General features: G+C 43.2%; 1 protein-coding gene and 1 long non-coding RNA gene across 6 annotated transcripts in view; one reads left to right on the top strand and one right to left on the bottom strand.

Annotated features, from left to right (window-relative positions):
- The first annotated feature begins 5,383 nt into the window (after positions 1–5,383).
- On the top strand, positions 5,384–25,755 carry LOC138439387 (uncharacterized). Of its 2 annotated transcripts, XR_011256700.1 has the most exons (9): positions 5,384–7,882; positions 8,656–8,790; positions 10,049–10,119; positions 15,093–15,321; positions 16,338–16,446; positions 19,149–19,341; positions 19,918–20,198; positions 23,399–23,510; positions 24,858–25,755. It is a non-coding gene; the product is annotated as an uncharacterized lncRNA (long non-coding RNA). The 2 variants fall into 2 exon arrangements; XR_011256699.1 differs by lacking the exons at positions 5,384–7,882; positions 23,399–23,510 and having other exon boundaries at positions 8,269–8,790; positions 24,858–25,753.
- Positions 19,067–27,154, bottom strand: part of NOD1 (nucleotide binding oligomerization domain containing 1) — a 92,633-nt gene continuing 84,545 nt past the window's right edge. For all 4 annotated transcript variants that reach the window (XR_011256694.1, XM_069588060.1, XM_069588062.1 and 1 more), the window contains one exon: positions 19,067–20,176. Coding sequence is in view for 3 of the 4 variants with exons in the window: in XM_069588060.1 (XP_069444161.1) it covers positions 20,104–20,176 (73 nt within the window). In the remaining variant the exon portion in view is untranslated. The remainder of the gene's footprint in view (positions 20,177–27,154) is intronic.

Genomic DNA, 27,154 nt, shown 5'->3' with positions numbered 1-27,154 from the left:
TAGCATCATTCCTTCCAATGAACACCCAGGACTGATCTCCTTCAGAATGGACTGGTTGGATTTCCTTGCAGTCCCAGGGACTCTCCAACACCACAATCATGTTAAGATTTAAGAGTCTTCTCCAACACCACAGTTCAAAAGCATCAATTCTTCGGTGCTCAGCTTTCTTTATAGTCCAACTCTTACATCCATACATGACCACTGGAAAAACCATAGCCTTGACTAGATGAATCTTTGTTGACAAAGTAATGTCTCTGTTTTTGAATATACTGTCTAGGTTGGTCCTAACTTTCCTTCCAATGAGTAAGGGTCTTTTAATTTCATGGCTTCAATCACCATCTGCAATGATTTTGGAGCCCAGAAAAATAAAGTCAGCCACTGTTTCCACTGTTTCCCTATCTATTTCCCATGAAGTGATGGGACCAGATGCCATGATCTTCGTTTTCTGAATGTTGAGCTTTAAGCCAACTTTTTCACTCTCTTCTTTCACTTTCATCAAGAGGCTTTTTAGCTTCTCTTCACTTTCTGCCATAAAGGTGGTGTTATCTGCATGTCTGAGGTTATTGATATTTCTCCCGGCAATCTTGATTCCAGCTTGTGTTTCTTCCAGCCCAGCATTTCTCATGATGTAAGTTAAATAAGCGGGGTGACAATATACAGCCTTGACATACTCCTTTTCCTATTTGGAACCAGTCTGTTGTTCCATGTCCAGTTCTAACTGTTGCTTCCTGACCTGCATACAGATTTCTCAAGAGGCAGATCAGGTCATCTGGTATTCCCATCTCTTTCAGAATTTTCCACAGTTTATTGTGATCCACACAGTCAAAGGCTTTGGCATAGTCAATACAGCAGAAATAGATGTTTTTCTGGAACTCTCTTGCTTTTTCTGTGATCCAGCAGATGTTGACAGTTATGTTAAGATTTAAGGCTACTATTTTATTTTCTCTTTGTTCCTTCTGTTTTTTCATTGATCTTTCCTATCTTGTGAGTTATTTGAACATTTTTTTTTAGTATTCCATTTAAATTTATTTACAGCATTGATAAGTTTATCTCTTTGTACAATTTTTAAGTGGTTATCCTGCATTTGCATATATAATATATATAACAGTTGACCAGTATCAGCATTATGTCACTTCAAACGGAATGTAGAAACTGATCATTGGTTAGTTGGAATTTTGCTCCCTTTTTGTGCTAAAGTGCCTGTCAGATGAACAACATTGCTCATGTCAGATTTCTCCAAAATGACCACTGCAATACCTAATTGTCTTTGATAAAATTATGCACCTTGAAGAGATGTGTGCATGGTTTAGCAATATAACAGGTATCATGAAGAAAAGGTATTTGGCCTTATTAGGGAGTGCAAACTTAGAGTAAAAAATCCTCATGAGGATTATTGCATTGATAATGTGCTTTTGTAACTGTGTCTCCCGTTCTGTCAAAGACCAGATTGCAGGTGAGGACTATTTGAAAAAAAGAAAAAACAGCTCTAAGAAGAAACAACTGTAGAAAGTAAGTCTTAAAATACCTTGAAAGGTGACTTTGTGGGCTGAATTGTCTACCAGAAAGTCATGTTGAAGTCTAAACTCCAGGTACCTGTGAATATGAGTTTATTTGGAAATAGGGCAAAGTTAAAATGAGGTCATACTGAATTAGGATGGGCCCTGAATCCAGTGACTGGTGTCGTTATATGGAGAGGGAGGTCTGGAGATGCACGAAGAGGGACATAGGCCATGTAATCACAGAGGCAGAGACTGGAGAGCTGGAACTATAAGAAGGAAAACCAAAGATTGCAACAACTACCAGAAACTAGAAAGGACTCAAGTTTAATACAGTGACCCAAGGCAGAGTTTATTCCAAGGATTCAGAGCTGATGAGATGAGACTTTCTGAACTTAGAAGCTATCAGAACCAGCCTCACTGGCAGTCCGTCTGGTCTGTCTCCCTCACTGTAGGCTTTCCTTTTATAAAGGAGTGATTGTCAAGAAAATGGACAACTGGGCAGATAAATAGGAATGCTGAGTTAAATGCTTAGCAGCCAAATTTTACCAAAGAGGAGTATAAGATGATCAGAATTCAGAAGTCCTAGGAACCGAGTATAAAACTAACGTTGAAGGGCTCAACAAATTATTTGGAGCTCACATTTCAGCAGCAGTCCTCTTGTAAAGGACAACCTAGAGACTATGGAGATTCAAGGAGTTTGAGATTCGCTCCTGATTTACAAGTCAAGCATGGTTTGTGACAGAGAAGGGTCTAAGCTAGATTCAGGAAGCTCCATTCTTGTCATAACTGACCAATCACAGACCACTGTGGCCATAACTGAGATCAAAGTGAAGTTTCTTTAGCAAGGTGAGGACCTGAGGGGCATCCTTGTAAGAGAGTTGGAACAAACTTACAGGTCTGGACTGGTGCTGGGTGATTCAAAGAAAGGTTAACAAGATGGAGGCTGGTAGTGATTTGGGTGCTGTCAGGAGCTTGGGGCTACTCAGTAATTGTATACCTTGGTAATTTTATCTAGGAGGCGATACATTTAAAGCAGAGATAGAGTTGTTGACAAAAAGAAGTCATGTCAGAAACAGGAGGTGCATAATTACTTTATGCAGAATGTAGTTGCAGAATGTCTCGTTTCTTGTTTGAGACGTGCCTGCTGAGTGGTTCTGCCCCGTCTGGGTCCACTGTCTTCACCAAGCTGCCTTGTCTCATCATTGATATATTGTTGTTGATATATGGTGACCATTGTTTATGTTTAGGTGGGGCTGTCGCAACCTTTCTACTACTTGCCAAGACTTTTTCCTTTTCTGGGAGTCCGACCTGGAGACCACATTTATCACTTCCGCCTACATGCCGTTGGTTAGTACACAGTCATGTGGCTACAGCTAAGAGGATGGGAAGTAGGTTTTAGCTGTGTGCCCAAAGGAAATGTGAAATAAGTTTAGCAATTATGTGACACTCTCTTTTCATTTTTGTTGTTCTTTTTTCTCTTTATCCCCATTTGCACTCCCATAAGACATTCACCGTAGTATTTAATACATGTCCTTCTGAGGTACCTTCTATATATTTAGTTAATTAATATGAATGTTTAAAAGATGCATAGGATTGCTCTGAGTGCATTCTTCAAGTGTAAGTAAATGTTCATTGTATATCATTGTGATAATTTTTACTGCATTTTTGAGATCCGTTTATGCTGCTACATATAGATCAAATCCATACCTCTTGATTGCTTCAAAATATTATGTTTTATTCATATTCATTTGACATTTTACCTAGCGTTTCACCATGTACAAAAAGTCAAAAGCCTTACTAATTTGTCATATTTATTCTTCCGGGTTTTTTTGCCGAGTGGAGCACCCCTTAGTGGTTTACGATAAAGATTTTATTTTATTCACATGCCTGCGGTTGGATTGGGATTGGCAGAGACAGCTCATCTGTGCTCCATGCACTATTAGCTGGTGCTGGCAAGTTCTCAGCTGACTGGGGCTGGAGTCCACTGAATGCTCTGTCACCACTGGTGGATGATGTTGGCTTTTGGCTGGGGCTGTTTGCCAGAGCACCTACACAAACGGGTCCATGTAGCTGCCCGGCTTCCTCACAGTGTGGCAGCTTGGTTAATCTAGTCCTGGAAGTGGTTTCAGCTTAGCAGATCTGTCTTTGATGTTGAGAGTTGCAACCTGTCTTTCTATCCTTCTAAATAAACCCTTCTTTTTGTGGTAAGACTGCTTAGTTAGACTTTCATGACTTACGCTTGGAACTGTCGTTGACAATCCTACTGCTATCTGAATAGCTTGATGTTACTCTTTATTTCTCTCCATGCTGTCTGATTTCTCACACCACTCAGTTTAGTAATAATGCCATCAGCTCCCATTTATTGAATGCCTATCACGCACCAGACACTCTACCCTGTACTTGGCATTTAAGCCTCACAACAACCCACTGAAGAGGATAATTTCCCTATTTTTTGGAGGAAGAAATGAAAATTTACATGGATTAGGTCATTTGCTCAGGTTATATGTAATTGATGAATATGGAACCCAAACCCTACTCAGATCTTTCTAATTTTCAGTCTGTTTTCAGTCTGCCATACTGGATCTGACAGGCATGATTTTTATTTCCTAAAAAGCCAACACAGTTCTGTAGCATCAAGCCGTGAGTTGTTCATCAAACCACTTCCTCCTGTTGCTAGGCACACGACTAGATTCCTTCATTGCAGTTAGGCTTAGCCACATGGTTGGGTTCTACCTACAACATGTGAACAGAAGAGATAGACCCTATTTCATGGCCAGGCCCAATAAAATGTCCCATTTCCCGTCCTTTATGCTCTACTTCTGCCTTCTATTAATAGTTGATGGTGCCTAAAATGACCTTGGAAACCACACATTGATGATGGCAAGAACTGACAGCCCGGGTCTCCGACAGAGGTCCCTGCCACCAACCTCAACCTCTTTAAACTGTTTATATAAGGAGATAAATTTCTGCTTATTTAAGCCATTATGTATTTAGGGGTCTATTTATTACAGCAGTTAGCCTTCCTTAATTTTTATGGACTGTTTCAATTATGCTTTTGTGGGTAACAAACCACCTCAAAATTTTAGTGGCTTAAAACCACAGTCTTCACTCATGATTCTGTGCATTAGAAATGTAGGCTCTTGCCTATACTTGTTCACGCAGCCACAGCCAGCAGGTGGGTCAGCTGGGGGTGACTGGTCTAGCATGGCCTGACTCATGTGTCCTGAGATAAGAGCTAGAGCTGGCTGCTGGCTGGACCACGTGTCTCCAGCAGGTTCGCCTGGGGTAATTCACATGGTGGGGGAAGCATTCTCAGCAGCAAGAGGGGGCAAGCCCCAATCTGCAAGTACCTTTAAGGCTTCTACTTGCATGTGTTTGCCGATTTAGCAGTATCCAATGCAAGCCCCGTAGGTGGAGGGAAAAGTGATTTATTGGGGAGCGCTCAGTGCTAGCACTCTCCAGACATGCTGCAGTACTCATGTGCAAAGTAGGCAAATCGTTCACAAGTGTACAACAGCTCAGTCGCACATTTGACAAGAGATTCCAGCTTTCAGCTGTATTCATAGTCTCTGAATCGAGTTGTAATAGCAGGGTTGGTTTTAATAAAAATTATAATGATTTTGTTTTAAAATTACATTTCAGGTCTGTATGAAAAAATGAAATATTTGCCAATACGTGATACATTCAGGTTAGTAACACCGGCACTAAGACGATGATGTTGTAGTTTATGGCCTAAATTTACCTGATGTTTTATGAATTCAGTTTATCAAGAGCCTATGGCTTTGTAACCGAATCCATACTGTGAAGCAACCTTTAATTGCTAGATTTTTAATCTAGATCTTTAACTCTTTACTCTTTAGATTCACCCTTATTTAGGGTCACTTGTAAATAAATAAGTTAGAAGTTCAGTACTTCCTCACTTTCTTTTAACTTTTGCTTTATTAGGCCGCACTGAGCCACCTGCGATGGCAGAAAGCTTTCCTCTATACTCAGGGTGAGGTACTCTGCGTGCTTTGCCTCCCTGATGGTATCAGTACAGTGGTCAAGACCCTGAGTTCTGGATCCAGAATGTCCAGGGTCATAGCCTATCATTTCAGCTGGTTGTGTGACCCTGGGCAATTTAACGACACAGTGCCTCAGTTTTGCACCTATAAAATGGGGATAATTACCACAAAGTAACTCATAGGATTTTTATGAGATTAAATGAGATAAAGTATTAAAAAAAAAACCCTCAGTTCAGTGGCTAGCCGGTTAGAAGAAGTCATAATGACTTTTTAAAATTTGAGGTTTCTTGAGGTATAATTGACAATTTAATATTTTTAATTACTCTTCAGACCTATATATGAGAATGAAATATTTACCAATACATCAGAAACTCAGGTTTGTAGGAGACTGCCTATTAGGAGATGCATGCTGAAGCCTCGACATAAAAGTTTCAAGATGTATATAAGTGACTTTCAAATGCTATAGCAGATAGAAAAATTATATCAAAAATATATTAAGGTAGAACAAATATGATGAAATGTTAATACTTGTCAATGTATGTAGGATATGAGTGTTTGCTTATTATTTCAGGTTTTCTGTAGGTTTGAGACCTTTCCTGGTAAATACGGAGGACGGGCATTCTCTCCCCAGTTCTCTCAGCATCCCATTTTTCTTTTCATTCCTCCCTCCTTTCTCTCATCTGCCCCAGATTCTCTCCTGTCTCTCCCACGAGGGCCTCTTGTCTCTGCTCATCTACAGGTCATCTCCTTGTTATGCCCTTACGACTAGCAGCAGCGTATTGCCAGTATAAGTGGTTAAACATACAGCTCTGGAGCCAGACTGTCTGTTTTGGCGTATCTGCCGTCTCTCTTACTGTGTGACCTTGGGCAAATTACTTTTAAACTCTCTGTGGCTCCTCCAAATGGTTGTGAGGAGTGAAGAAACAATGAGTATCTATAAATAATTAGAAGAGGGCCTAGAATCTTGAGAGCTTTCTGTAGGAATTTGCCATAATGCCACTATCCTCCTGGTGTCCCTTCTTTTCTGTTCAGCAATGATGGGCCCTGCAGCCTTCCTCCTGAGGACAGGTATTTGAGGGAAGATTGCAAATACTTCTTACTTAATACCTTTTTTTTTTTCCAACACAAAGGAATTGAAATGAGCAAAAATCCTCCTGAAAAATGTTTTCACGTTTAGAAGAAATATATTCTACTCTGTTTTTGCTTTCCTGTTACCCTCTGAAGAGATAATTGTTTAACAGTAAATGTAGACCATGGCATTAACACCTTGTCTGCACTGCCTTAACTTCCTCTTGAAATGGCACAGCCCTTCTTCCCATGTGAAGCCAGTCTGTCACCTGTGCTGGAGATCCCAGCCTCCTTGCCTTCTCAGGAGCCACGCATTCTCATTTATTCCTTATTCCTCTAGTACTCACCTTTCCCTCCCATCCCATCTTTACCATGAACATTTAGCTCCTTCTCATCTTAAGTTGGGCTTCCCTGGTGGCTCAGATGGTAAAGAATCTGCCTGCAATATGGGAAACACGGGTTTGATCCCTGGAGAAGGAAGATCCCTCGAAGAAGGAAATAGCAACACACTCCAGTATTCTTGCCTGGAGAATTCTATGGACAGAGGAGCCTGGCAGGCTGCAGTCCGTGGGGTCGCAAAGAGTCAGACACGACTGAGTGGCTAACACTTTCATCTCAAGTCAGATGAGGGACCCTCCCTAGACTCCATATCCCCTTTGAGCCACTGTCCTGTCTTTCTGCTTCACATGGTATTTCTGGAAAGGTATTTTCCTCTTCCAGTTATTTCTCAGTCCGCTCCAGTGGCTTCCCTGTTTCCAGTTTAACAAAACGGCTGTTACTAAGGGGACCCATAACCTCTGTGTCACTAAATGCATGGGCATTTACTTTGACTTACAGAAACATTCAGCAGCAGTGTAATCTCCTTCTTGAGACCTCTCTATTCATCATTGGCTGTCTGTTGTTCTGTCAATAATGAAGTACTGTGTCTTTGACCCAGGAGGCTCAGGTCTCATGCTAGCTTCCATGAAACAGTGTCTAACTTCTGACTTGTGAATAGGCCAAAATCCAGTCCCAGACATGACACCATTGTATTCCTAGCAGTTCCAGAGTGCTTGGCATGAAGTAGGTGTTCAATATTTGTGAGCTGGATGGATGGACAGACAGATGGACTTTCTCAGTTCTGCCAAGATACTGCAGGGATCAGACCTGAAGAGCCAACCATGTTCTGGATTCATTCTGGGGTCATGGGGGGAGACAGCTGAGAGAACATGAACGTTAATTTGATCTGAAGTTTCTCTGGGCTTATGTGTCTCATTGGAGAGTATTTTGAACAGCCAGCTTCTCTTCTGAAATGTAAACCATCTGACAGAGGTAATCCTATTAGTTCCATTTTATTCTGAATTACTTGAATCCGTGTAATGTTTTAATATTTAGCTGAGTGTAGCAATAGTGCGTGGGGAGGGTTGATGTGGGAGGTCTGCAGCCTGGAGTGGGCAGAGGCCTGGGTTCTCTTTCAAAGGGGGAATTCTGGATATTCCTGGGTTTCTTGGAGAGGATATGACGGTGGGGGAACCAGGAAGTGAGAATGAGAAGTGGGTAACAGCAAAGGCACATTTGGTCGGCCTCAAGATCTACCCAGAGCCTGCCAGCAGTCACTGGGGACATGCCATAGACGTTCATCTCTGAAGCTCCTGGTGCCAGAAAGCTTCAGACTGTAATTGTCCCTGTTGGGATGGATTGTTCCCCTTTTACAAAGTAACATAAGCATAGTTTTTGCACATAGAATATAATTATTTTCAGGACAGATAAAAGAGTGAAAAGAATGAATGAAAAAATTTATACCTACTAAGATTTCTTGAATTAGATGCTGAATAATGTGTGGAAAGGCCAACAGCCTTTATGTTGACAGAGGGGTTCTTGGAATAGACAAAGGAGACAAGAATTATCTAGGGTTTGACTATCAACAGGAGGGATATCACCCCTAAGGAGGTAAAAGTTGGTTCTTGGTGGGGGAAAAAGAGTTTAGCTATTCAATGGCCTGCAGGGTCAGGGTACCTAAACAGAAATACAGTATATTTGTGGTATTAAGAGTTTTATGGTGGAAGAGGGGATTAGGTAAAAATGTCTTAAAATTCTCTTTACAGGGGTGATAATGAAAAAAAGTTGAGAAAAATGGACTAGATGATTCAGATGGAAGCATAACGTTGACCACCAATAGGCCCTCCTCTTGGGAATATATGTTGACTCAGCAGAAGGAAAGAGATCTCACACATTGTCTGGTGAGTACCCACTGGGAGATCTAAAAGCAGCGGTGGGCAGCTGGGCCGTTCCCTGGAGCTGCTCAGTAGGTGATGAGCTGCTGGCTCCGTACAAATGCAGTGCCCAAGATGCCAGGCTGATGGGTCCCGACACATATGGCCAGCTCCTGGACAAGACACAGCAATAGGAGGGTATGAATCAGGATGGGAGTCAGGATTCCAGTGGCTAACCCACCCACCTTCCACACTCCTGTTCTGACCTCCCTCCATCACTACTCTTCTCTCCTGCTAGCTCTCAAGACTGCCATTATTCGTTTATGCTGGAGGCTGGGGGATCAGTAGCTATGTCAACCAAGTGGATGAAAAGAATGCTAGAAACACAGAACCACATGCTGACATCAAAGACAGAAATGACCTTCAGCCATACGATTTTAGTGTAGAATGCCAGATAATTCACTCTAATATCTGTGAAGTCAACTTAAAATGCAACAGACTTTTAGCTTGCCTAATCCCTGCTTCTGAATAGGACCTGGACAGGCAGTTCCTTAACAAAATAAAAATGGAGACAGTGTCAGGTACGTCAGGATACTTAGTTCTTGCGTGCATGCTGAGTCACTTCAGTCATGTCTGGCTCTGTGTGATCCTATGGACCAGAGCCCACCAGGCTCCTCTGTCCATGGGGTTCTCCAGACAAGAAGAGTGGGTTGCTGTCCCCTCCTCCAGGGGATCTACCCAACCCAGGGATCGAACTGGCACCTCTTAGGTCTGCCTGCATTAGCAGGAGGGTTCTTTATCGCTCATGCCACCTAGGAAGCTTAGTTCTTATCCCATAGGTATTCAGCCTCTGGCTTCTGGTTTCTGAGCTGCTTACAAGTCTAGACACTGCTGTCAGTTTGAAAATGGCGGTGTTGTTTCAGAGGGGCTCTCAAGGTGGGGAATGATGGCTTAGCACTGCTCCTTCTTTTGCCCTATCTCTGATGCTCATTAAGGTCGTGCTAGAGGGGAAAGGTCTGATTAGATAACAAATGTTGCTACTTCTAGAGCCCTACTACATGTCAGACACTGTTTTAAGTGCTTTATAAAAATATTTATTAATTTACTCCTCGTAACCAAACAGCCCTGCAAAGGGAGCAGTACTACTACAGATGGAAAGCTCAGGGACAGAAAAGCTAAGTCATTGTCCAAGGTCACACAAGTGGCAGCACTGGAATTTGAACCCAGACCCTCAGTACCCACAGACCTGGCTGTAACTCTGCTGTTTCTCTCCCTAACTTAACAGTGTCTTTGAAGTCATGGATGAATGCACTGACAATGAAATTGCTCTTAACACCATGTACTTTGGATTTTTATGTAAGTAGAACATTGGATCAGTATCAGCACCCCCTACACAATTGAATCCTTCAGGCCACTTATGTAATGGACTAATCGCTGGATACATGCTGCCCTCTTGTGATGGAAATAATCCCAGTATGACCTTCCCCAGGTCTCTGGAATACACCTACTTCCTTTGGTCCAGTCCCATGGTTGTGGCTGGCAGAGGATGTGTGGGCTTTGAAGAGTCAGACTTGGGTCACCCGACATTCTCCAGGGTGTTCCTCACCTTGAGACTGTCAGTCAGTGAGACTTGAAAACAGGAGTCCCGAGTTTTGGAGCTTTTCACATCATTGGTATATAAAAATAAGACCAGACTTCCCAGAGCAACACTTAAGATACCCCACCTAAGTCCTTGGGGAGCAGAGTTCATTTTGTTTAACTTGCCCTAGTGGATTGAGATCAGGTTTAATAGGCTTGGCAAAAAAAAAAAGGTCAACTGGAGAATGAACTGGAGGTTACAGACTGTCAGAACAGAAGGGAAAATAAAGCCAGCCAGAAGGCCTGTGTTCTAGTTCTTGCTCTACAGATAATGTGTGTGACCTTGGGCAAGTCTCTTTTGCCCTCTGAGCCAGTGTCCTCACTGGCATGGTAAGAAGGCTGAACTTACCAGGGCCTGTCTGTGGCGGTAGCATCCCTGTGTGTGTGGGCAGGGCCTGGGTGCCATCTAGGGTACAGGTCCAAGGCAGGGAGTCTCATTCCTATTCAAAGGAGATAGTACATTGTTCTCTAACTTCCACCCACTTCCAAACCATTTATTAGACTCCTAAACCTGATGGATTCATGTAGATTGAAAAAAAAAATTAAAATTCACAGCAAGAATCTTTGACTTGCTAATCCCACTCCAAAGAAATAATCCTAAAGAAACTTTTTTACTTCCATAGAAATGTCTATAATAATCATCCCTACAGCCAGTCTGGACACCTGAATGTCTAATACCTGGGACATAATTAAGCAAATTAACATAACAATACAATACAAATGATAATTATAAAGATTAATAACTGTGGGAAAACTAAATAAATTATAAATGTTCACTGTTCCTAAAAAAGGAAATTCTGACATAGATGAACTTTGAGGACATCATGCTAAGAGTCACAGAAAGACTCTGTTTGGCTTTACTTATGTGAGGGAACTAGAATAGTCAAAATCATAGAGAAAGATAGTAGTAGGTGGTTGCCAGAAGTGGGGGCAGGAGGAATTATGTTTAATGAGCATAGAGTTTTAGTTTTACAAGAAGAGTAATTCTGGAGATGGGCATTGGTGATGGTTACACAACATATGAATGTGTTTATACCACTGAAATGTATAGAAATGATTAAGATGATAAATTGTATATTACATGTATTTTACAGTAATAAAAGTCTCCATGTAGGCAAAATAGGGAAAAATGACATGCAAAAATTAAGTTGCTATTAGCATTATTATAAGCATTATTTGCAGAGTACATCACGAGAAATGCTGGACTGGAAGAAACACAAGCTGGAATCAAGATTGCTGGGAGAAATATCAATAATCTCAGATATGCAGATGACACCACCCTTATGGCAGAAAGTGAAGAGGAACTAAAAAGCCTCTTGATGAAAGTGAAAGAGGAGAGTGACAAAGTTGGCTTATAGCTCAACATTCAGAGAACAAAGATCATAGTATCTGGTCCCATCACTTCATGGGAAATAGATGGGGAAACAGTGGAAACAGTGTCAGACACTATTTTTTGGGCTCCAAAATCACTGCAGATGGTGATTTCAGCCATGAAATTAAAAGACGCTTACTCCTTGGAAGAAAAGTTATGACCAATCTAGATAGCATATTCAAAAGCAGAGACATTACTTTGCCAACAAAGGACCATCTAGTCAAGGCTATGGTTTTTCCAGTGGTCATGTATGGATGTGAGAGTTGGACTGTGAAGAAGGCTGAGCGCCGAAGAATTGATGCTTTTGAAATGTGGTGTTGGAGAAGACTCTTGAGAGTCCCTTGGACTGCAAGGAGATCCAACCAGTCTATCCTAAAGGAGATCAAACCTGGGATTTCTTTGGAAGGACTGATGCTAAAGCTGAAACTCCAGTACTTTGGCCATGTCGTGCAAATAGTTGACTCAATGGAAAAGACTCTGATGCTGGGAGGGATTAGGGGCAGGAGGAGAAGGGGATGACCGAGGATGAGATGGCTAGATGGCATCACTGACTCGATGGCCTTGAGTCTGAGTGAACTCTGGGAGATGGTGATGGACAGGGAGGCCTGGTGTGCTGCGATTCATGGGGTCGCAAAGAGTCAGACACGACTGAGCGACTGAACTGAACTGAAGCATTATTTTCCACAGTTTATTGTGATCCACATAGTCAAAGGCTTTGGCATAGTCAATAAAGCAGAAATAGTGTTTTTCTGGAACTCTCTTGTTTTTTCAATGATCCAGCAGATGTTGACAAGTTGATCTCTGGTTCCTCTGCCTTTTCTAAAACCAGCTTGAACATCTGGAAGTTCACGGTTCACATATTGCTGAAGCCTGGCTTGGAGAATTTTGAGCATTATTTTACTAGCGTGTGAGATGAGTGCAATTGTGTGGTAGTTTGAGCATTCTTTGGCATTTCCTTACTTTGGGATTGGATGAAAACTGACCTTTTCCAGCCCTGTGGCCACTGCTGAGTTTTCCAAATTTGCTGACATATTGAGTGCAGCACTTTCACAGCATCATCTTTTAGGATTTGAAATAGCTCCACTGGAATTCCGTCACCTCCACTAGCTTTGTTCGTAGTGATGCTTTCTAAGGCCCACTTGACTTCACATTCCAGGATGTCTGGCTCTAGGTAAGTGATCACACCATCGTGATTATCTGGGTCATGAAGATCTTTTTTGTACAGTTCTTCTGTGTATTCTTGTCACCTCTTCTTAATATCTTCTGCTTCTGATACCATTTCTGTCCTTTATCGAGCCCATCTTTGCATGAAATGTTCCCTGGGTATCTCTAATTTTCTTGAAGAGGTCTCTAGTCTTTCCCATTCTATTGTTTTCCTCTATTTCTTTGCACTGATCGCTGAGGAAGGCTTTTTTATCTCTCCTTGGTATTCTCTGGAACTCTGCATTCAAATGGGAATATCTTTCCTTTTCTTCTTTGCTTTTTGCTTCTCTTCTTTTCACAGCTATTTGTAAGGCCTCCCCAGACAGCCATTTTGCTTTTTCACATTTCTTTTCCATGGGGATGGTCTTGATCCCTGTCTCCTGTACAATGTCATGAACTTCCATCCATAGTTCATCAGGTACTCTGTTTATCGGATCTAGTCCCTTAAATCTATTTCTTACTTCCACTGTATAATCATAAGGGATTTTATTTAGGTCATACCTGAATGGTCTAGTGGTTTTCCCTACTTTCTTCAATTTCAGTCTGAATTTGGCAATAAGGAGTTCATGATCTGAGCCACAGTCTGTTCCTGGTCTTGTTTTTGCTGACTGTATAGAGCTTCTCGATCTTTGGCTCAGGAAGCAACAGTTAGCAACAGTTAGAACTGGACATGGAACAACAGACTGGTACCAAATAGGAAAAGGAGTACCTCAAGGCTGTATATTGTCACCCTGCTTATTTAACTTTTATGTAGAGTACATCATGAGAAAGGCTGGGCTGGAAGAAGCACAAGCTGGAATCAAGTTTGCCAGGAGAAATATCAATAACCTCAGATATGTAGATGACACCACCCGTATGGCAGAAAGTGAAGAGGAACTAAAAAGCCTGTTGATGAAAGTGAAAGAGGAGAGTGAAAAAGTTGGCTTAAAGCTCAACATTCAGAAAACGAAGATCATGGTATCTGGTCCCATCACTTCATGGGAAATAGATGGAGAAACAGTGGAAGCAGTGCCAGACTTTATTTTTAGGGGCTCCAAAATCACTGCAGATGGTGATTTCAGCCATGAAAGTAAAAGACTCCTTGGAAAGAAAGTTATGACCAACCTAGACAGCATATTAAAAAGCAGAGATATTACTTTGCCCACAAAGGTCCGTCTAGTTACGGCTATGGTTATTCCAGTGGTCATGTATGGATGTGAGAGTTGGACTGTGAAGAAAGGTGAGCATCGAAGAATTGATGCTTTTGAATTGTGGTGTTGGAGAAGACTCTTGAGAGTCCCTTGGACTGCAAGGAGATCCAACCAGTCCATCCTAAAGGAGATCAGTCCTGGGTGTTCATTAGAAGGACTGATGCTGAAGCTGAAGCTGCAGTACTTTGGCCACCTCATGTGAAGAGTTGACTCACTGGAAAAGACCCTAATGCTGGGAGGGATTGGGAGCAGAAGGAGAAGGGGACGACAGAGGATGAGATGGCTGGATGGCATCACCAACTCGATGCACATGAGTGTGGGTGAACTCCAGGAGCTGGTGATGGACAGGGAGGCCTGGCATGCTGTGATTCATGGGGTCGCAAAGAGTCAGACACGACTGAGCCAGTGAACTGAACTGAAGCATTATTTTAAAAATTTTAATATTGTCATACTGCTTTTGTAATACAAATGTGACAGAGAGGAAACTGTCAAGGAAAAAAAAAGATCAAGTTATTTTGATATTTGCTATTTGCCCCAAAAAGCACCTAAGTAGATATGGGGAAAATCAGAAACTTGTTTAGCATCCTTGAACTTATTTTATTTTATATTTTTTGAACTTATTTTATAATTTACCTGGTTTAAAATCTTTTTTCATTATTCATTCATTCATTTCATTACAAATCACTGGGGGCCTACCCTCTTTTTAGTCCTTAGTGCTTCCGAAAGAGTTTTAAGCTGGTCTGGGTGCAGTTAATTCAGCTTTAAGTCTGTGAGAATCCTGCTGGGATGGCCCCTGGGCCCTGTAGCTCTGCGGCCAGCCCATCTGTGCAGCAACATGAGCTTTGGCCTCCTTACCAGCTAATTCCGCTTTTCATTAAAATTCCTCTCTATGGACCTGAGATGATGGTCATGCTTTTGCCTTTCAGGTCCAGAGCAAGGATTTTTATTCCTGTAAGTGAGCAATTAGTTACTGGAAATAGACATGTGTCACCCCTGGAAGTGGACCAAAACACCAACGAGCCAAATGTGCCTTCCCAGTTGGGGAGCTGAAAGGGACACCTGGCAAAGGCTGGCGGGCCTGGCTTTGTGTGGTGGTGCCAGCTTTGCTCTGTTCTTACTGTGCAGTGAAGACATGGATGCCCCTCCCTCTGTTCAGTGAGTGACACGTAATTGTAAGAATGATGACAACTCATGGCTGTGCTTTTCACTGAAGGTGTCAGGATACTGCAGGAAGCTCAATGCTGTATGCCTCTAGACTTGAATTTGAGAACTTCTAGTGCTATATTTGACCTTGTTGGGACGTTTCCTAAGCCTAAGTGTCAAGGGGATACTGGGGGATGCCACTGTGAGCAGAAATGAGAAACATTGGTTTTACAATTGTTGTTGTTTAGTCGCTAAGTCATGTCCAACACTTTGGGACCTCATGGACTTTAGCCCTCTAGGATCCTCTGTCCATGGGATTTCCCAGGCAAGAATACTGGAGTGGGTTACCATTCCTTCTCTAGGGGATCTTCCTGATCTAGGGATCAAATCCGAGTTATCATACTGTGTATTGAGCACTGGGGGCTTCCCTGATAGCTCAGTTGGTAAAGAATCCTCCTGCAGTGCAGGAGACCCTGGTTCGATTCCTGGATCAGGAAGATCCACTGGAGAAAGGGACAGGCTACCCACTCCAATATTCTTGGGCTTCCCTTGTGGCTCAGTTGGTAAAGAATCCGTCTGCAATGCGGGAGACCTGGGTTTGATCCCTGGGTTGGGAAGATGCCCTGGAGAAGGGAAAGGCTACCCACTCCAGTATTCTGGCCTGGAGATTTGGGTCTCAAAGAATCAGACACGACTGAGCGACTTTCACTTTCATTGAGCACTGACCCTGCACCAGCGTTGTGCTGATCTCCATGCGGCAGCTCATTTAATCCCCACAACAACTTTGTAAGTCAGTACTCTGGGGTTTCCGTTTTCAAGGTAGAAACTGAAATTCTGACAGTCTTAAGACGTGGCCCAAAGCCCCACAGTGATTTTACATGGCTTATTTTGTAAGTTCCAAGTCGACATGGACATGTAGGTCTGAAACAATCAACTAACATGTCCTCTGGAAACAGTCGTATCCTAAGTTTGTGGAATTCCTCCCCTCCCCAATTTCCTATTATCTTTTTCTCTCCATTTCTCTGCAGAGAAGTTCACCTATGGGCAGTGGAGAACCTTTCCAACAACTTAGCAGTCTAATTTCTCTTTTGTAAGAAAATCCATCATTCACCATCTGGAAGACCAAAGTATTTCCAGGTTAGAATTTAACCCAATACCACACAAATTCAGTTTCCCTTAGAGGCAACAGTTTTAATTTTCATAGTCTCTAGAAGTAGTAATATTTGGTAGTTTCTGGGTTCATTTTATTATTTTTTGTCTTTTATTTATTTAAATTTATTTATTTTAATTGGAGGCTAATTTCTTTACAATATTGTATTGGTTTTGCCATACATCAACATGAATCCGCCCGTGTTCCCCATCCTGAACCCCCCTCCCTCCTCCCTCCCTGTACCATCCCTCTGGGTCATCCCAGTGCACCAGCCCCAAGCATCCTGTATCCTGCATCAAACCTGGACTGGTGATTCGTTTCTTATATTATACATGCTTCATTGCCATTCTCCCAAATCATCCCACCCTTTCCTTCTCCCACAGAGTCCAAAAGACTGTTCTATACATCTGTGTCTCTTTTGCTGTCTCGCATACAGGGTTATCGTTACCATCTTTCTAAATTCCATATATATGCGTTAGTATACTGTATTGGTGTTTTTCTTTCTGGCTTACTTCACTCTGTATAGTAGGCTCCAGTTTCATCTACCTCATTAGAACTGATTCAAATGTATTCTTTTTAATGGCTGAGTAATACTAAATTGTGTGTATGTACCACAGCTTTCTTATCCATTCATCTGCTGATGGACATCTAGGTTGCTTCCATGTCCTGGCTATTGTAAACAGTGCTGCGATGAACATTGGGGTACACGTGTCTCTTTCAATTCTGGTTTCCTCGGTGTGTATGCCCAGCAGTGGGATTGCTGGGTCATAAGGCAATTCTATTTCCAGTTTTTTAAGGAATCTCCACACTGTTCTCCATAGTGGTTGTACTAGTTTGCATTCCCACCAACAGTATAAGAGGGTTCCCTTTTCTCCACACCCTCTCCAGCATTTATTGCTTGTAGACTTTTGGATCACAGCCATTTTGACTGGCGTGAAATGGTACCTCATTATGGTTTTGATTTGCCTTTCTCTGATAATGAGTGATGTTGAGCATCTTTTCATGTGTTTGTTAGCCATCTGTATGTCTTCTTTGGAAAAATGTCTGTTTAGTTCTTTGGCCCATTTTTTGATTGGGTCGTTTATTTTTCTGGAATTGAGCTGCATAAGTTGCTTGTATATTTTTGAGATTAGTTGTTTGTCAGTTGCTTCAGTTGCTCTTATTTTCTCCCATTCTGAAGGCTGTCTTTTCACCTTGCTTATAGTTTCCTTTGTTGTGCAGAATCTTTTAATTAGGTCCCATTTGTTTATTTTTGCTTTTATTTCCAATATTCTGGGAGTCGGGTCATAGAGGATCCTGCTGTGATTTATGTCGGAGAGTGTTTTGCCTATGTTCTCCTCTAAGAGTTTTATAGTTTCTGGTCTTACGTTTAGATCTTTAATGCATTTTGAGTTTATTTTTGTGTATGGTGTTAAAGTGTTCTAGTTTCATTCTTTTACAAGTGGTTGACCAGTTTTCCCAGCACCACTTGTTAAAGAGATTGGTTCATTTTAGAATCTCAAAAGTTTAGTTTTAGCAGTTTATAATAAAATATGATTCTGTCAGCTGGGAAGTGTGGTTTTCTGACTTGGCAAGTCTGAAGTCTGTTCTAAGCACCCTTGGCCTTCAACTCACCAAGCACTCAGTCCTTTATGTGATGTGGGCATATCTGCTGCTCAGATATTCTGGAAGAGAGATCCTCCCTTGGGTGGGGGTAGGGGTGGAGGTGGTGACTGTTAGAGATACCCAAACCTGGGGTGGCCAGGACCTTAGGGGACTAGCTCCCATGTGACTGTACAGGATTTTTCCCCTAACTTTCAGGGCTAACTTGTTGAATTATACCCTTCTTAACTGGGGCTGTTGTATAAAGCCTGGGGGGACTTCTGACAACTCCAATGTACTGTTGAACGGGCCTCCCACTTACCCCTGTCAGCTCAGTGCCTCTTGCCACAGTGGGTACAAGCCCACCCTGGTCCTCTACTTGGCAGTGAACAGCCGAGAAGGGTAGGGGACAGCCCATCAGGTTGTGGTGAGGGCCATGAAATCTGGCTATGCCACCATACCCTGGCCCCAACCACCAGGGACTCAAGGTATTCCCTCTGAGAAGCCGTTTGTGTGGACTGGGAGGTTAGATGGAGGGGCCTCAGATGCTTTCTCTGCCTTCTTCCTTCTCTTGGTAGGTGGAGGGATTTGTGAAGGATAACACTGAGGATGCCTCTGACTGTCCCTCGTCTGGTTCTCCTCACAGCACGTCACCCTGGGCCCCCACCCAATGCAGTAAATGCCTCTAAAGGGGTCACAGCGTGCTTGCCAGGCCAACTTCCTTTTTAAAACCCCTGACTCAGACAATTGGAAGGACTGATGTTGAAGCTGAAACTCCAATACTTTGGCCACCTGATGTGAAGAGCTGACTCATTTGAAAAGACCCTGATGCTGGGAAAGATTGAGGGCAGGAGGAGAAGGGGACGACAGAGGATGAGATGGTTGGATGGCATCACTGACTCAATGGACATGAATTTGGGTGGACTCCAGGAGTTGGTGATGGACAGGGAGGCCTGATGTGCTGCAGTTCATGGGGTCGCAAATAGTCGGACATGACTGAGCGATTGAACTGAACTCAATTAGAAATGAGGGTTTCAGTATTTTACTAACAAATGAATTAGCAAATGAATGAGTTATCTGGTAAAACCTCCTCCTTCCCCCCATTTAGCATCCACTGCATGCCCGCCATGGTGGCAGGGGTCTAACATGCTCTCCCAGCCGAGTTCTCAGCAACTCTGAGCCTTGCCTCCAACACAGCCACCCTCACAACTGCTCAGGGGCAGGAGACTTGCCTTTCTCCACAGAGCAAGAGAGAAGCTCCAGTTTGGATGCCACGGCCACAAGGTTCCTTTTGGAGGACGGTACTGATTCTTCTTCCTGGGGCAGAGCCCATAGCATCAGCCTTCTAGAGGTCAGCCCCATCCCATGAAAGCCCTGAGTGGAGCCTCAGTATTATGAAGACATTGCCCTGTCCCTCAGTCTGGTGAAGAGGGCATCCTGCCATCTTTGTCAGCAGATGGTGAGACTCCAGGACTAAGACAAAAGCACATGTGGGTCCTTCCTTTGGCACCAAATCCCTACAGAGCCTTGGAGGAGTCAAACCCCCACACTGCACCCCCTCAGTGTCTACAGTGAGGTGGGAATAGTATCAACACTTGGGGAGGCACTGAGGAGGAAGACAGTATTTCAGGTGAAATACTTTCCTTTGTTGAGCACCTTTGCCCCCCAAGAAACATGGTACCAACTGTGCACCATGTCATCAGCTCTCTAGTGAGCACGGCGGTGACTGACTCGCTCCCCCTAGCCTTTGGGCAGGCGTTCCTACGAGCTCTGAGTCTCACTCCTCTAGGTGCAGATTTAAATAATCACGGCTGTGCATTAACATCTCTTTATAGAAAGTTTACAGTCACTAAAATGGCTCATGCTTTTTCCTGCAGAATTGTAACAACTACTCGGGGCCTCTGCCAGTTGGAGGGATCTCTGCCAGATCCCACTTGATCTGCATCATGAAGGCTGGATTCCTAGAAGTCCCTCCTCAGCAGACCCTGGATGCCACCATCCAAGCCAGGTGACTGCACTGAGTTGCCCCCAGGGCCAAGACCCACCCACGAGAAAATATCCCCTCAGAAACAGACAATCCGCTTCTCATCTTCAAAGACCTTGGCCTCCTCGGGCTTTATCAAGTTTCCATTTAAGCTGTTGGAGAAAAAGAACACAAGTAAGTGAGGGACTACTGTATACACCTTCCCAACATGTGTTCCTAACACACTCTCATGCTTCACACAACCCTGAAATTCAAACACTTTTTTCTTTTTTAAAACTGAAGTATAGTTGATTTACAGTATTGTGTTAATTTTAGGTGTATAGCATGGTGATTCAGTATTTCTGAACATTATTTTTTATTACAGGTTATTACCAGATAATGGGTGTAATTTCCTGTGCTACACAGTATATTATTATTTTATAATATAGTAATTTGTATATATGTCAATCTCATACCCCTGATTTGTTCCTCACCCTTTTGGAGGGTAACCACGAGTTCATTTTCTATATTTGTGAGTCTGTTTCTGTTTTACCTATATACAGGCATGTGTGTTATTTTTTAGATTCCACATTTACCTGATATAATAGTTTTTCTTTCTGTGACTTATTTCTTTTAGCATAATATTCTCTGGGTCCATCCACTTTATAAATAGCAGTATTTCATTCTTTTTATGGCTGAGTAATATTCCATTGTGCATATGTGTGTGTACATATATGTGTGTGTTTATCACATATTAATCCAGTCATCTGTTGATGAACACCTGGGTTGCTTCCATGTCCTGGCTATTGTAAATAGTGCTGCTGTGAACACTGGGGTACGTGTATCTTTTCAGATTAGTGTTTTATCTTTTTCTGGATATATACCCAGGGGTGCAATTGCTGGATCATATGGTAGTTCTACTGTTAGTTTAAGAATCCTCCACATTGTTTTCCATAGTGGCTGCACCAATTTACATTCCCACCAACAGTGTACGAGGGTTCCAATTTCTCTATATCCTCTCCAGAATTTATTTGTAGACTTTGATGGTGTCCATTCTGACAGGTGTGAAGTGATACCTCATTGGGTTTAGATTTGCATTTTCTAATAATTAGTAATGTTGAGCACCTTTTCATGTCCCTGTTGGGAATTTGTAAATTGTCTTTGGAAAAACGTCTATTCAGGTCCTCTACCCGTTTTTTAATTGGGCTGTTCTTTTGATATTGAGTTGTATGAGCTGTTGGTATATTTTGGACATTAACCCCTTGTCAATTTCATCATTTGCAAATATTTTATCCCATTCTGCAGGTTGTCTTTTCATTTTTTCAGGGGTTTCCTTTGCTATGTAAAAGCTTTTAAGTTTAATCAGGTCCCGTTTGTTTATTTTTGCTCTTATTCATTTTGCCTTAGAGCTACATTTTTAATTCCTAATGTCATATTTTATATCTCCCTGCTTACCCCTTTATTGTTTAGTGTAGTTATAGTCATTTTTACAATTTTTTCACTTTTAATCCATGTACTGGTTTAAGTGATCGTCAATCCTCACTATATATTTGCTTTTCCTATTGGTATTTTCCCTTTCCTATAGATTCTTTTCCATTTAGAGAAGATTCTTCAGCATTTCTCTTAGGGTAGGTTTTGTAATGGTAATTTGCTTTTCTGAGAAATTCTTATATTCTAAATGGTAATCTTCCTGGGATTAAGTATCCTAGGTTGATATTTTTCCATTTCAGGACTTTGAATATATCACGCTATTAATACTTCCTCTGGCATGCCAGGTTTCTGCAGAGAAGTCAGCTGATAGCCTGATGGGGATTTCCTTGTAAAGGACTGTTTTTCTCTTGCTGCCTTTAGAATTCTTTGACTTTTGCCATTTTAATTACGGTGTGTCTTGGTGTGGTTCTGTTTGGATTCATCTTATTTGGGACCTTCTGTGCTTCCTGTTCCTGGATATTTGTTCCCTTCTTTAGGTTTGGGAAGTTTGCAGCCATAATTTCTTCAAATACATGTTTTATTCCCTCTTCTCCTTCTGGAATCCTTACACAGCAGACACTGGCACAGTTTATATTATTCCATAGGTCTCATATGTTGCTTTCATTTTTTTCATTCTCTTTGTCTGCTATGTTGATTGACTTCCATTATTTTATCTTTCAGATCATTTGCATTTGTGTCATTTGGTCTGCTATTGCTTTTACAGTGAGTTTTATCTCAGAAATTGAATTTTTGATTAGATCTTTTTTATAGTTTTTGTTAAAATGATCTGTGCTTAGATCAGTTTCCTTTCTTCATTCAGTTAGCATTTTTATTACCAGCTTTTTGGTAATAAAAATTACCAAAAAGACCAATTGCCTCTATTTCATTATTTTTTCCAGGGGGCTTCTCTTGCTCTTTCAATTGGGAGTAGTTCCTCTGCTTTTTCCTTAACTGTTTCACCTAAATTCACTGAAAAAGAGAAAAGTAATCTGTTGTGGTCATGGAGAGGTGTTTTTATGTGAGTGTCCCTGTGTAGACTGTGTGTGCCCAATGTCTTTGGTGTGAGGACTGGATTTGATTGTGGATGCCAGCCATGTCTTCTTCAGGGTGTGCTGGCCACCATCACCTTGATGGAGTATGGCTAGAACTAAAAGAGCTAGAACCTTCACAGGATGTGATGTGGGACCTCCTTTCTGCTCAGTGACCATCACACAGGGCAGGTGCTGCTCCCGAGCTGCTGGAGCAAATGCCCTGAGCTTTGGGCTAGAGAGTTGGCTCTGCTCCCTGTAAGTGTATGTTTTCTCTCCTCCCTGCACTGGGGCTTGTGCATTTACAGAGGTCTGATGCACCACCTGTGTAGGCGGCTCACGTGCAGCCCAAGGTCATGTTTCTTCCCATTGTGGTCGTGGCATGGAGAGGCTGGAGCATCTGCTTGGCTAGCAGTGGGGGTCATGGCATTAGGGTTGAAGTGGCTGTGTTGCCATCAGACATCTGGGCTGCTTTGTTAGTGCTGTCAGCAGGCTCCTGGGGGCCACGTCTGTGTCCCTAGATCAGGTCTTCTGCCAGGACTTGGCTTCTCTAGATCCAGTGCCAATCTGTGGTGTGGAGTGAGTGGGCCTGGGGTGTTTGCTCAGCGCGGCTTTGGGAGCACAGTGAGGTGGCAGCCACTCGGGCAGACCTCTTTCTGCCCTGTCTGGTGGCAAGCAAGCACCCACACTCCTCCCAAGTGGAGCCTAGGCGCGCCAGCCTTTCTGTCATACTGGTTCTCCAAGCAGCCAACGGGGCTTGTCTCCTCTGCACAGGAGCCCAGGACTGGGACACCCAGTCTGTGGTTCAACCCGCTCACTTCCCAGGCTTCCTTTTCCTCTTAGTCCTTTCCGTGGGGTGCCATCCTCACCTGATTCTTTTTTTTTTTTTTTACCCAGCCTACCTGATTACATGGGAATCTTTCTTGGAGCCTTGGTTGTATAGGCGTTCTCCTGCCAGTTTCCAGTTTTCCATGAGACTTGTTCTACACTTGGATGTATCTGGGGGAAGGTGAGCTCCACATCCTCTTACTCGGCCATCTCGATGACTTGTTTGATATTAATCCTTTCCAGATGGCCAACACACACATGAAAAGATGCTCAACATCACTCGTTATTAGAGAAATGCAAATCAAAACTCCAGTGAGGTATCACCTCACACCAGTCAGAACGTCCATCATCAAAACAAATCCACAAATAAATGCTGGAGAGGATGTGGAGAAAAGGGAACCCTCCTGCACTGCTGGTGGGAATGTAAATTGCTACAACTACTATGGAGAACAGTAGGGAGGTTCCTTAAAAAACTAAAAACTATGATGCTGCTAAGCTGCTAAGTCACTTCAGTCATGTCCGACTCTGTGCGACCCCGTAGACGGCAGCCCACCAGGCTCCCCCAGGCAGGAACACTGGAGTGGGGTGCCATTTCTTTCTCCAGTGCGTGAAAGTGAAGTCGCTCAGTTGTGTCCGACTCTTAGCAACCCCATGGACTGCAGCCCACCAGGCTCCTCTGCCCATGGGATTTTCCAGGCAAGAGTACTGGAGTGGGGTGCCATCGCCTTCTCCGAAAAACTATCATAGGACCCAGTAATCCTACACCTGGGCATATACTCTGAGAAAACAATTCAAAAAGATACATGTGCTCCAGTATTCACTGCAGCACTACTTAAAATAGCCTAAATGTCCATGGACAAATGGATAAAGATGTGGTGTACCTATACAATGAAATATTACTCAAACACAAAAAGGAACAAAACTGGGTCAGTGTGGATGAACCTAGAGTCTGTCATACAGAGTGAAGTAAGTCAGAAAAATATATTAATGTATATATATGGAATCTAGAAAAACAGTACCGGTGAACCTATTTGCAGGGCAGGAATAGAGGTGCAGACATGGAGAACTGACTTGTGGACACAGTGAGGGAAGGAGAGGCCAGGACAGATTGAGAGAGTGGCATGGACATATATGCACGCCCATGTAAAACAGAGCGCCACGGGGAGCTGCTCATCTCAGCGCCCTGTGACGGCCTAGAGGGGCGCCCGAGGAGGAGAGAGATGTATACACACAGCTGATCCATGCTGTTGTAAGGGAAACTAACAACATTGTAAAGCAATTATAATCCAATTTTAAAAAAATCCCTTCAGGGAGCTACCAGCACTCCATGGAATGGGTCTGAGGTCACCAATAGCCTCTATAAAACTGAATTTAAATGACATTTTTCAGGCCTTATCTTTCTTGATCCTCACAGGCATTTCTTCCTCCTCCTTGAAACACTACCATCTGTTTCTTGGCTTGATATTTACAGTCTCTGATATTTACATCAGATCACTCCATCTTCTTTTTTATATTCTCCTCCATATAGCTTCTAAATAATGGATTTCCTCCAGGCTTGGGGCCCAGCCCTCTTCCCCTAGAAGAACCTCATCTATCCCTGGCTTCATCTGTATGTCAGTGACCTGGGCAAGACCTCCCTACTCCGGAGCCTCTTACCTACTTGACGTTTCCATCTGGATGCCTCCCAGGTACCTCATAGTGGGCACCTCCCCCCAGGGTGCCCTAGCTCTGTGAATGGCACCACTCTTCCTCCAGTTGTGCCAGTTAGTAACCTGGAGGTTAACCTTACCACCTTCCCCACCTTCATGTTCTGTCACAAAGTTTTGTTTCCTAAATATCCCTAGCATGGCTCCTGGAATCTCTCCACATGTTCCCACCGCCGTCCTGATCTGAGTACCTATCACCTCTTCTCTGCCTCACTGTGCTGTCCTGCTAACTGTCCCTTGACGTGGCCTCTGGCCTTTCCCAGTCCACTTTCCTATAGGAGCCAGGGTGGTTTTTAAAAAACAAAACAAAAACAAAAAAAAAAACAGTGTGGCTCTGAGCACATCCCTCTTTGCTTGAAACCCTTCAATGACTTACTACTGCTTTTAGGATAAATACCAAAAATATCCAGCAGGGCCCATAGACCTTTCAGGGTCTAGTCTCCACCCTATCACCTCCACCTCCTGTGGCCCTTCTTCCACGCTGTTCTTCAAAGGCACCATGTTCCTTCGCGCCTCAGAACTTTTGCACATGACGTTCTCCTTCCTGGAACAGTCTTCCCACCTCAGCTGATCATCTCCTATTCGTCCCTCATGGCTTACTTTAAACGCCACTTCCTTCAGGAGACCTTCCCTGAAACCTCCTTTGTATCAGGTTCCTGTCTCAGCCTTCCCCTCTCCAGCACTCATCATGATTGTCATTAAATAATTACTTGAATAATTTTTTCCTTTGTCTTCCTCACTGGATGTAAAACCCATGAGAGCAGCTCCATCTTGCTCACCACTGGATTCTCGGAATCAGCACAGCACATGGCACTCATTCGTTATTCAAGAAATTAAGATGCTGTGCTTTCCCTGGGGACTCTGCAGTGACCCTGACACAGGCCCCACCCTCAAGGAGCTCACAGTCTGGAGGAGACAGCCTCACAGGAGGCTCTTGCAACAGAGTGTGGTTAAGTGCTATAATTTATGACATCGGGTCATTGAATATTGCTCATTTCTGTCTTTGAAGGCATAACTCAAGGAGGGACTTCATATCTCAAGTTCTTTTTGAACAGGGATGAGGCAGACATAAATGTTATTACAAAGAGTCCGAGGAGCTGGCCGAAGGTAATCTCTGCCAGTGGTGACGCTGGGCAGAGCCTGACCCCAGCCCTGGAAGCCCATGAAGTGAGACTTCTGGGATGAGCCAGAGGCTGAAGATCCTCCTGGGCCAGTGCCCGAGACGTCCTCCTTGTCCTCTTTTCTAATCCTTCCTGACACCAAGGCCTCATTCAGGTTCTACACAGCATTGCCTTAAAGACTGATACTGAGTCCTATACAAATAGTTCTTTGTGTAAGAACAATGGTCTTTGGTGGGCCATTTCAAGCTAGTCAGAATTAAAGCAGCTGCATGTCCTTAAACCAGTCACTGAGCAGAGTGGAGGCCAGCTGTCCTTCAGCCTGGTCCCCTGTCCTCTCACAACAGAGTCAGCAGCAAATGGGGTGCTTCTAGGAAAGGATTCCTGGCTGAGTAGGCTTGGCTTTGAAGACGACTTGCCACAGCCCCTCCATCAGTCTGTTTGGAGCCTGGGCTCTTTTCTCAAGCATAATGTTTTAGAATGTTTTTTTTGTTTTGCCTCCAAATAAGAACATTTTACATTGTGAACCAGCATCTATGCTGGTACACATCTATACATACACACCCACATCTGAAATTAGATTATGAAATATCTCATAGTGTGCACACAGCATTCTGGTGTTCTACTCCATTTCATTCTTTAAATAATGCTAGTTACAACCTACCAAACCAATTTGTGATCCTCTAAGGAGTTCTAAAGTAAAGTTTAAAAAACGCCGTTCTAGCAGCCAAGGTCAGGGAAAAAGCTGTACCTTGACTTATATTTTTGGGGCTATGAAATTCTTCTCCCCAGTACGAAGAAAGCACTATAGTTAAAGATAACTACCCCCTGCACTGAGGGTTTGGGTCATGGCAAGGCTGCTCCATGGACCTCAGGACCCTGGATGGAGCATGAACTCCTTGTGGTCTCTGCCCTCCAAGGGAACCTGGCTCTGGCCACTGCCAGGCTTTCCATGTTGGTCTGAGCCTCACACTCTGCTGGGCTATCTCAGGCCAGGCCTG

The sequence above is a fragment of the Ovis canadensis genome, chromosome 4, assembly GCF_042477335.2.
Source record: "Ovis canadensis isolate MfBH-ARS-UI-01 breed Bighorn chromosome 4, ARS-UI_OviCan_v2, whole genome shotgun sequence".
Taxonomy (NCBI): Eukaryota; Metazoa; Chordata; class Mammalia; order Artiodactyla; family Bovidae; genus Ovis; species Ovis canadensis.
Note: the sequence above shows the minus strand (reverse complement) of the source record. Positions and strands in the feature narration are given on the sequence as shown.